The 11,866-nt window shown below is 46.6% G+C and overlaps 1 protein-coding gene across 1 annotated transcript; it reads right to left on the reverse strand.

Annotated features, from left to right (window-relative positions):
• Positions 1 to 4,413: 4,413 nt before the first annotated feature.
• LOC106564767 (FHA domain-containing protein FhaA-like) lies at positions 4,414 to 9,688 on the reverse strand. The gene is given in 3 exon segments (XM_045690113.1): positions 4,414 to 7,519; positions 7,521 to 8,171; positions 9,541 to 9,688. Coding segments are annotated over 2 exon segments (1,509 nt in total). The 5' UTR covers positions 8,162 to 8,171; positions 9,541 to 9,688; the 3' UTR covers positions 4,414 to 6,651.
• Between the last annotated feature and the right edge of the window lie 2,178 nt (positions 9,689 to 11,866).

An 11,866-nucleotide genomic window follows, 5' to 3' on the forward strand; every position in this document is an offset into this window, starting at 1 on the left:
GCAGAGACCCAAGTATAATGGGTATATCCTCTGGCGTGTTGATGTTCTCCGTATCCATAGCTAGAGTGATTTTGTAGTGCATGGTGATCGAACATGTTTCCTGTTATGTTCAGAGATATAGGGAGGGTGAAGTCTGTGACTCCAAAACATTTTCAATATACAGATGATTAACAAAACATGCACATGACAGTATTCATACCTTGGTTTTTGTGATACATTTCATACATTTCATACACATACCTTGTCCATAATGTAGAGGCCTATGGGATATTCATTGAAGAGGTAAGGGAGGAGGATGGTAAATGTGATCAGCATAAAATACCAATAGACATACTTTTGTATGGCTCCTCGTCTGTTTATCTGCAGACTGACACAAAAGTGAGTAGTTCAGTCATCTGCACCCAATAGAGCTAGCCTTCAACATATTCTTATAGCCTGCATATTCTTATCAGGATAAGGCAAGACCCAGATGCAGACCGTGTCAAAGTAACAATGTTTATTACAGCAACTGAGGCAAAGGTACAGGACGGCAGGCAGGCAGGCTCAGGTCAGGCAGAGGTCAGTAATCCAGATAGGGGCAAAGGTACAGGACGGCAGGCAGGCTCAGGGGCAGGCAGAGTGGTCAGGCGGGCGGGTTCAGGGTCCGGACAGGCAAGGGTCAAAAACCAGGAGGGCGAGAAAAAGAGAGGCTGGGAAAAGACAGGAGCTGACAGGACAAACGCTGGTAAGCTTGACAAACAAGACAAACTGGCAACAGACAAACAGAGAACACAGGTATAAATACACAGGGGATAATAGGGAAGATGGGCGACACATGGAGGGGGTGGAGACAATCACAAAGACAGGTGAACCAGATCAGGGCGTGACAGTACCCTCCCCCCCCCCCCCTCCATGTGGTGCCTGTGGTGGAAGTTAGCGACAAGGGCTGGGTCCAGGATGTCTCTAGCGGGGACCCAGCACCTCTCCTCCGGGTCATAACCCTTCCAGTCAACCAGGTACTGGAAACCCCTGCCCTGTGGTCAAACCCTCAGGACGTGTCTCACAGTGTACGCCGGATGGCCATCGATGACACGGGGAGGAGGGATGGGCCTGGAAATGGAAGACAAGGGACTGTGAGACACAGGCTTGATATGGGACACATGAAAGGCGGGGTGTATAAGGGTACGGGGAAACAGAAGACAAACAGCAGAGGGGCTAATAACCTTGGAGATGGGGAAAGGGCCGATAAACCAGTGGGACAGTTTGCGAGACTCCACCCTGAGGGGAAGATCCCGGGTGGAGAGCCATACCTTCTGCCCGAGACGATACCGAGGAGCCAGGGTCCGATGGTGATCCGCTTGTCGTCGATACCTCGAGGTGGTCTTGGAGGAGGGCCGACCGGGCTCTCCTCCAGGTACGACGACAGTGGCGGACAAAAATCTGGGCAGAAGGTATGCCGACCTCCTCTTCCTGCTCAGGGAAGAGCGGGGGCTGATACCCCAGGGAACACTCACAGGGAGATAGGCCCGTGGAAAAACAGGGAAGGGTGTTGCGGGCATATTTGACCCACACAAGCTGCTGGCTCCAGGTGTTGGGGTTGGCGGAGACCAGGCAGCGCAGGGTGGTCTCGAGGTCCTAGTGGGCTCGCTCCGACTGGCCGTTGGACTGGGGGTGGAACCCGGGGGTAGGCTGGCTGACAATCCAATGAGGGTGCAGAACGCCTTCCAGAACCTGGACGAGAACTGAGGACCCCGGTCAGAGACCATGTCCACGGGCAGTCCATGGATCCGGAAGACGTGCTGCATCATGAGCTGGGCCGTCTCTTTGGCAGACGGTAGTTTGGGGAGAGGAATGAAATGGGTGGCTTTGGCGAACCGATCCACCACGGTCAGGATGGCGGTGTTGCCATCAGATGGGGGAAGACCCGTGACAAAGTCCAGGGAGATGTGAAACCAGGGACGGTCGGGGACAGGCAGAGGTTGGGGGAGACCAGCCGGAGCTTGCAGAGGAGTCTTGTTCTGTGAACAAACTGTGCAAGCGGTGACGAATGCAGACAAGTCCAGGACCATGGTAGGCCATCAAAAACGCTGTCGCACAAAGGCCAGGGTCCAAAGGGCGCCTGGGTGGCAGGCCAGCCTGGAGTAGTGGGCCCATTCCAGGACTGCGGAATGGACAGTGTCAGGAACAAACATCCGGTTATCAGGGCCCTCCTGGGGTTTGGCTGGGAACGCTGCGCCTCATGGACCTTCTTCCCTATTGCCCAGCTGAGTGCCGTCACCAGACATGAGGTGGGAAGGATGGTTTCGGGTTCCGGGGTAGTAGTCGTGGGGCTATAGTTGCGGGACAGTGCATCCAGCTTGATATTCTTGGATCTCGGCCGGTACGAGAGGGAGAAGTTGAACCGTGTGAACAGCAGGGCCCATATGGCTTGCCTGGAGTTGAGGCACTTGATGGTGCGGAGATACTCCAGGTTCTTGTTGTCAGTCCACACGATGAACAGATGTTCCGCCCCTTCCAACCAATGCCTCCATTCCTCCAACGCCATCTTCACTGCGAGAAGGTCCCGATTCCCCACATCGTAGTTCCTTTCTGTGGCATTAAGGCGTTGGGAGTAGAAGGCACAGGGATGTAGCTTGAGGTCAAGGGCAGTACGCTGAAACAGGACAGCCCCCACACCAACGTCCGAAGCATTGGCCTCCACCACGAATTGACGAGATGGGTCCGGATGAACCAGGATGGGAGCTGTGGTGAAGCGATGTTTGAGGTCCCGGCAACAGCTGGGGACCACGTGAATGGAACCTTGGGCAAGGTGAGTGCTGACAAGGGGGAAGCCAGGGTGCTGTAACCCCGGATAAAGCGGCGATAGAAATTTGGGAACCCCAGGAAACGTTGCAGCTGCACCCTGGATGTAGGCTGAGGCCAATGCATCACTGCTCTCCCATTCCCGGGATCCATCTGGACACTCCCAGCAGAGATGATGCAACCCAGAAAGGGGATGGAGGAGCGATGGAACTCGCATCTCTCCGCCTTCACAAACAGCTGATTCTCCAGAAGGACCTGCCAGACGTGGAGCACGTGTTCTTGAGGAGAGCGGGAGAAGACGAGGATGTCATCAATGTAGACAAGATGGACCGGTTCAACATGTCACGGAGAACATCATTCACTAGAGCCTGGAACACAGCAGGGGCGTTGGTGAGGCCAAAGGGCATGAGCAGATACTCATAGTGGCTACTGGCCGTGTTGAAGGCGGTCTTCCACTCGTCCCCCTCTCATATTCGCATCAGGTAGATCCAGCTTGGAAAACACATTGGCCCCCTAGAGCGGCTCGAAGGCCGAGGAGATGAGTGGTAGCGGGTAACGGTTCTTAACCGTAATGTCGTTGAGTCCCCGGTAGTCAATGCATGGGCGCAGGGTCTTGTCCTTTTTCTCCACGAAGAAGAAGCCTGCACTAGCGGGAGAGGAAGAGGGTCAGATAAATCCAGCAGCTAGGAAGTCCCCAATGTATGTATTCATAGCCTTGGTCTCCAGTCACGACAGAGAGTATAGATGTCCCCGGGTCGGCGTGGTGCTAGGGAGAAGGTCAATCCCGCAGTCATAGGGTTGGTGCGGCGGAAGCAACATGGCCCGGGCCTTGCTGAACACCTCTCGGAGGCCCTGGTACTCCGCGGGAATGGCGGAGCGGTCTGGGGCACCTTCTGAGTCCACAGGAAGATGTCCCGGGGCAGGTTGTGCTGACTTCAGGCAATGGGCGTGGCAGAACGGTCTCCAGCCCATGATGGCACCAGTAGACCAGTTCATGAGGTGATTGTGTCGTTGGAGCCAGGAGAATCCCAATACCATGGGAATCAGAGGGGACTTGATGAGCAGGAACTGGATAGCCTCGCTGTGGTTCCCTGATACCTGTAGGTGGACGGGAGTGGTGTTGTGGGTGACTCGGACTATAGAGCGCCCGTCCAGCGCTCTAACGTCCATGGGAATGGAGAGGGGCTGAGTGGGGATGTTCAGCTCGGATGCCAGGGTAGCGTCCAAAAAACTCTTGTCGGCCCCAGAGTCAATGAGAACCCGGAGAGATTTGGACTGGTCTCCCCACAGCAGAATGGCATGAAAAGGGGTGCAGGCAGGGGAAGCAGGAACGTTCTCCATATAGCCCACCAAAGTCCTTGCTCCTACCGGTGAGCCTGGCTTCTTTAGAGGACAAGAGGACACAAGATGACCAAGAGTCCAGCAATACAGACAACTCTTCGGGTCAGTGCTTCCTGGTTCCAAGAAGGTGGGCGGGTTCAGGTGGGTGGTTTGCAAGGGTCAAAAACCAGGAGGGCGAGAAAAAGAGAGGCTGGGAAAAGACAGGTGCTGACAGGACAAATGCTGGTAAGCTTGACAAACAAGAAGAACTGGCAACAGACAAACAGAGAACACAGGTATAAATACACAGGGGATAATGGGGAAGATGGGCGACACCTGGAGGGGGGTGGAGACAATCACAAAGACATGTGAACTAGATCAGGGCGTGACAATTTTACCTCTTTGTTGATTGATTTCCATTGAATTTTGATTTAGAAAGATTTTCACAAATATGAAAAGATAGTTGGTATCATCATAAAGCAATATCAATTTAGATCATACAAGGGACAAACCTTAACATTTTTCAGTTAAGTGCCTGCACCTGCTGCCCTTTCAAATCCAAACGTTTCAGTTGGGCAGTTAGGTTCCTGCAAGAACCCCCACCAACTAAAGAGGTTCCTCGATGAACCTCACCTCCTATGGGGTTCTTAGAAGAGCCTTTTGGGGGGCATTTTCAGTGCCAAGAACCTTAAGGTTCTTCAAAGAACTTTGAGGATTTTAGAAGAACCCTTGTTGAACCACTCATTTTTAGAGTGACTTTGGCAAAAAGACACAGAACCCCTAATTGGATGATAGTACCTTATATCGTGGCAGAAATTGCTGTAATAATGTTTATCTAGTGTATCTGCATTTAATTAAAGTCATATGATGTACTGATGAGACTTGCTCCCTCTGCTTTTACACTTCCTCTTTGTCTATGTGACTGACGGACAAAATGCTGTTATTCCATATTGAGGTGTAGACTGAACTAAGCTGTAAGAGACGAGCAGGGCAAATGGTTTCGGTTTCTTTTAGAAACAGTGTCGAGACAATGTGCATTGAGAAATTGTGCAACATTTCTCGACAAGACCTCACCAAAGACCAACCGCAGTTTCTTAGTTCCATAATCCTTTGTCACCAACCAGTACTTCCTCACAATATTGTTCTGTTTGTTTGTCACACCACCCAAAGAGGGGTTATACTTTTTCTTTATATAAACTGAGACACAACTATTCTTTGTTGAGCTCTCAACCATACACCACTGGGGTGATGTTTGACCGGTCTCATTTTTGCAAATCTTAATAAAAAAGGTTGTTTAAAGAATCTACAGTCTCTACTTTCTGGTCAGATTTTCCACGACACTTACCTCATGTCCTATGACATAATAACACATAACAGGTAAAAACTGGATAACATTTTAAGCATTTTATGTACTTGTAGTGTTAGTGTTACATTCATAAATATATCGTAATAGATACACACATACAATATTAAACAGTGGTGTAAAGTACTTAAGTAAAAATACTTGAAAATACTACTTAAGTCTTTTTTTTGGGTATCTGTACTTTACTATTTATATTTTTGACAACTTTTACTTTTAATTCACTACATTCCTAAAGAAAATGATGTACTGTTTACTCCATACATTTTCCCTTACACCCAAAAGTTATCATTACATTTTGAGTGCTTAGCAGGACAGGAAAATTGTCTAATTCATACACTTATCAAGGGAACATCCCTGGTCATCCCAACTGCCTCTGATCTGGCAACTCACTAAACACTTGCTTCATTTGTAAATGATGTCTGAGTTTTGGAGCGTGCCCCTGGCTATAGGTACATAAAAACATTTTTTTTAAATGGTGCCGTGTGGTTTGATAAATATAAGGAATTTGAATTGATTTATACTTTTAATTATACTTTTGATACTTAAGTATATTTTAGTAATTACATTGACTATTTATACTTAAGTAGATGTAAAACCAAATACTTTTAGACTTTTACTCAAGTAGGATTGTACTGGGCGACTTTCACTTTTACTTGAGTCATTTTCTATTAAGGTATCTTAACTTTTACTCAAGTATGACAATTGGGTACTTTTTCCACCACTGATATTAAAGCATCATGCATTTGGCATGACCAAACCATAGTGTTTTACAGAACAAAATACAGAGCTCAACAGAGTAGTCTACCAGGAGCTACTCTGCAACAAAAAGTGCAATGGAAAAAAAAGTGTGGAAGTACTACAGCAGGTGATCCAAATTGACAGGGGATCGTTGCAAATGTTAGAGACACAAAGGAGATTGGCAATTAGAGAAACGGTAAAACAATATTAAAGCGCAAATGTCCCCATAAAATGTGGAGGAAATTGTCCTCATTTTGCTGGAAGTTCTTTTCCACTGGCTTCTTTCCTTCATGACCACGGATTAGTTAAAGGATTGGTTATATCTCCACCTACACCTTATTTAATTAACCTATCCTCACAAGAAATCAGTGGAATATTGAGGAGGGGTGACTAGGAAAGGAATAATGAAGCTATTCCAGACAACTGGGACATGGCTATGTGTTCCTGTCTTACTGCAGCAGGAGAGTGCTGCTCAGGACCATGAGGAAGGTGGTTATGAGCTGTACCAGCCCCTGGCCGAGGGGGTTACTGCGACTGTTCTCATACTTGTTGTTGTTGTTGTTGTTGTTGCTGCCGCTGCCGCTGCCGCTGCTACGTTCAGCTGTCTGCTTCTCCAGGAAACGCTCAGAGTAGTTCATGTACAGCTTCACACACTTACGGTTCTTCAGCTGCTCCACCAATGCAGGGTAACCAATCTCCTCAATGCTCACTGTGAGGCTGTCATCCTCCTCCTTACCTTTATCCTCTCCAGCTATCTCCGCAGGGGCTGGGATGAGAGGCTTCACTGTGTCTGTTCCCTCCTGGTTGCTAGCTGGACTGCTGTTCCCCACCTCAGGAGTGATAGGCAGGCTCTGGCTGTTGGCTCCCTGGGGGTTGTTCCTCTGGTTGCTAGGTGTGGCCTGGGAGTCGCTGCCCTGATCCTGCAGAAGGTCGTTCCTCTTCATGCAGGTATACATGAAGCTGTCATATGACTCTGCCCGCGGTGGTACTTTGTAGGTATAGTCCCGGCCATAGTCGTTTTCATCTGTGGAGCGTTCACCGTATTTGCTGTACATGTAGTTGTTGTAGGACTGCTCCTCCTGAGGGTTGCGGAAGTTGAAATGTGGGCGAGGGAAACGCCCAAGGCCATAGCCTACTGCCATACCTGCCACGGCCCCAACCCCTGCCATAAGAGCCTTCTTAGCAAAGCCCTTGGACTGAGTAGAGGGGTAGTGCCCCATATTCTGAACTGAGCGTGAGAAGGGAGAGCCACCTCCCATACCCCCATGCCCACCTCCATAACCATAGCGGGGACTGAGGATCTTATTGTTTGGGTTGGTAACCTCCTCCCATCCCTCCACCAGGGTAGCCCCCTGCCTGCCCCCAGCCAGTATTTCCCCCTCTTACTGGGTAACCTCCAGCAGGGTAACCTCCGGCTGGGTATCCCGGATTGACTCCTCCTCTCCCTGGGTTCTGGTTGGGGTAGCCTCCTGCTGCAGGGTAACCACCCGCTGCTGGATTCTGGTTTGGATATCCCCCAGGATTTGCCCGGCCTGGATACTGCTAGTTGGGATAGCCACCAGCGGCTGGGTAACCTCCAGCTGCAGGGTTCTGGTTTGGATATCCCCCAGGATTGGCTCTGCCTGGATACTGCTGGTTGGGGTAGCCACCTGCAGCAGGATAGCCACCTGCAGCAGGGTATCCACCGGCTGGGTTCTGGTTCTGATTGGTACCTCTCCCTGGGTAACTACCTCCTGCTGGGTATGCGTTGGGGTTCCTGTTGGGGCTCTGTGGTTGTCTGGGGTAGCTTCCTGTCTGCGTGTTTGATGTTTTTGATGGCTTTTTTTCTGAACCCCTGTTGTTGGATGATGACTTTTTGCTGCTGCTACTGCTGCCACTTCTCTTGGCCCATGTAGAGTCAGTATGAAGTAGAGCCAGGAGGGCCAGAGACACAAGGGCCAGCTCACATAGTTTCCCCATGATGAATGCCCTGGGGGAAAAGATGATGGCGTCATTTACATTTTTGGACTAACACGGAACCCAAACCGGCTGCGCGCGTGCGCCATCGTGCGCCAATCGTGCGCCATCGTGCATAAATGTATTTTGTCCCCCTACACCAAACGTGATCACGACACACAGGTTAAAATATAAAAACAAACTCTGAATCAATGACATTAATTTGGGGACAGGTCGAAAAGCATGAAACATTTATGGCAATTTAGCTAGTTAGCTTGCACTTGCTAGCTAATTTGTCCTGGGATATAAACATTGAGTTGTTATTTTACCTGAAATGCACAAGGTCCTCTACTCCAACAATTAATCCACACATAAAACGGTCAACCGAATCGTTTCTAGTCATCTCTCCTCCTTCCAGGCTTTTTCATCTTTGAATTTATATGGTGATTGCCATCTAAACTTTTATAGTATTACCACGACAACCAGCAACATGGTTTGTCTTTCAATCACCCACGTGGGTATAACCAATGAGGAGATGGCACGTGGGTACCTGCTTCTATAAACCAACGAGGAGATGGGAGAGGCAGGACTTGCAGCGCTATCTGCATCAGAAATAGAAAGGACTTCTATTTTAGCCCTTGGTAACGCAGACGCTCGTTGACACAGCGAGCAGTGTGGGTGCAATAATTGAATAACATAGATTTCTACATTTATTTTGCAACGCTGGAGTCAGCCTGTTAGTCCAATAATCTTTCTGAAGCCTTATTCCCTTATTTCTGTTTTGACTTAAAACTGAGCTAACCCACTCAGGTCACTGACACTCCCGTATTTGCTTAATTATAAGTATAAGCCTACCGTGTTCTGTTTCCAGAAAAAAATGGACAAGATTCTCCTTAAAGTAACAGAAAATAACATGTAGCCATAGCTGCGGGAAGATGTTTGGGGGGGTTGCTGAATTTTTTTTTGCCTGTGTTACAGACGGCTATATCGGTCCGCTAATACAGGACTAGTAAAGGCCCAGTCCACTACCTTTGTGAAGAAAAATAATAATTTCTAAAGCATTTATATTTTTCGACTTTTATTTAAAGCTAATCAGTTGGCTAAATGTAATAAAATTGGCTACCACGGTGCCATAAAAGACAACACATATCCACGGGAAGATGTACTTGGCTGTTTTATGTATATAAAATATGACATCTCTTTTATCTCAGATATAACTGGAGCGTGAAGGAATATTAGGCTATACACGCAGTTCTATTTTTTGGAAGCGGACCCGTTATTTGCAAATTATAATACGGTCTTATTCAATAAAATGGCGCTATAGCGCTTTTATGCACGACAGCCGGGCTGTATGCCACCTGCTACCTATTTACAACCAATGGGAATATCGTACAATAAGATACCCTTGCTGATTCGAGACGATTCTGTTCCTTTTGAAGAAAGTAGTCTTTTCAATCTAACTGTTTCTGTTATGATTCTGTCATTCACTCACTGCTTTTATCCAGAAGGGAGGGATCTATTTATCATGGGTCACCGCACATAGGCTATTCGTCCCTGTCATAGCACTCATAGCGGTGACGATAATAACACATTCTGTCCCTGTTATAAGCCATTTAATACAGACTTCAGTTCACTCTATATTTTATCAACATTTAGGCTAGGCTAAGCAATCAATTTGAAATCCGCTGTAATGTGAATTTACGCGCAAATCCCATTCGCTTCCAATGCATGATTCAGCTAATGTCCAATGCATTCAACCATTTTAGTGCTAACAACTTCTTATAGGAATGCTTACTCAATTTATTGCCATACTGCTACACTTTTTCCACCAACACCCACTACTGATATTACTCATTGTCCCCACTCAGGGACTTTCCATAGGCCTGCTACTGTAGCCTGTATGTGTCATACAAAGAGAAGTGATACAAAATCACAACAGCGGAACCCAAAACAACTGCGTTGTTCTTGCTGTGGCCGCAAAGCCTATCCAAGGTTTACATGTTGTGAACACCAGGTGGCGACAAATGGATGTATTAAGAGTTTATATTCTTGTGTTCAGGAATTATTCAAATCAAATTCAAATCAAAACAAATTTTATTGGTCGCGTACACAGATTTGGAAATGTTATCGCAGGTACAGCGAAATGCTTGTGTTTCTAGCTCCAACAGTGCAGTTTTACCTAGCAATAAAAATAGTAAAATAAAAAGACAATAGGCCTCCTACACACATATTCCAGAAAAATTAAGAAATATCAGGACGAGCAATGTCAGAGACTGGACTATAAATATATATACATATAATGTATGTATATGCATACAGTACCAGTCAAACGTTTGGACACACCTACTCATTCAAGGGTTTTTCTTTATTTTTTACTATTTTCTACATTGTACAGTGATGACATAACAGTGATGACATAAAAACTATGAAATAACACATATGGAGTCATGTAGAAACCAAAAAAGTGTTAAATAAATCAAAATATATTTTATATTTGAGATTCTTCAAAGTAGCCACCCTTTGCCTTGATGACAGCTTTGCACATTTTTGGCATTCTCTCAACCAGCTTAATGAGGTAGTCACCTGGAATGCATTTCAATTAACAGGTGTGCCTTGTTAAAAGTTCATTTTTGGAATTTCTTTCCTTCTTAATGCGTTTGAGCCAATCAATTGTGTTCATACAAGGTAGAGGTGGTATACAGAAGATAGCCCTATTTAGTAATGACCAAGTCCATATTATGGCAAGAACAGCTCAAATAAGCAAAGAGAAACGACAGTCGATCATTACTTGAAGACATGATCAGTCAATCTGGAAAACAAAACAAGAAGGAGAGTGATGGAGTGCTGCATCAGATGAACTTGCCTCTACAATACCCAACCTCAACCCAGTTGAGATGTTTTGGGATAAGTTGGACCGCAGAGTGAAGGAAAAGCAGCCAACAAGTGCTCAGCATATGTGGAAACTCCTTCAAGACTTGGAAAAGCATTCCTCATGAAGATGATTGAGAGAATGCCAAGAGTGTGCAAAGTTCCGGGATTATTTCGATGGCATTGAGGAGTACACCACATCAGTAACTGGCTTTATCAATAAGTACATCGAGGAAGTCGTCCCCACAGTGACTGTACGTACATACCCCAACCAGAAGCCATGGATAACAGGCAACATTCACACTGAGCTAAAGGGTAGAGCTGTCGCTTTCAAGGTGTGGGACTCTAACCTGGAAGCTTACAAGAAATCCTGCTATGCCCTGCGATGAACCATCAAACAGGCAAAGCATCAATACAGGGCTAAGATTGAATCATACTACACCGGCTCCGACTCGCGTCTTATTTTTTATTTTACCTTTATTTATCCAGGTAGGCAAGTTGAGAACAAGTTCTCATTTACAATTGCGACCTGGCCAAGAGAAAGCAAAGCAGTTCGACACATACAACAACACAGAGTTACACATGGAGTAAAACAAACATACAGTGAATAATACAGTAGAAAAATAAGTCTATATACAAAGTGAGCAAATGAGGTGAGATAAGGAAGGTAAAGGCAAAAAAAGGCCATGTTGGCGAAGTAAATACAATATAGCAAGTAAAACACTGGAATGGTAGATTTGCAGTGGAAGAAAGTAGAAATAGAAATAATGGGGTGCAAAGGAGCAAAATAAATAAATACAGTAGGGGAAGAGGTAGTTGTTTGGGCTAAATTATAGATGGGCTATGTACAGGTGCAGTAAC

This window comes from Salmo salar, chromosome ssa01, assembly GCF_905237065.1.
Source record: "Salmo salar chromosome ssa01, Ssal_v3.1, whole genome shotgun sequence".
In the NCBI taxonomy this organism is placed as follows: domain Eukaryota; kingdom Metazoa; phylum Chordata; class Actinopteri; order Salmoniformes; family Salmonidae; genus Salmo; species Salmo salar.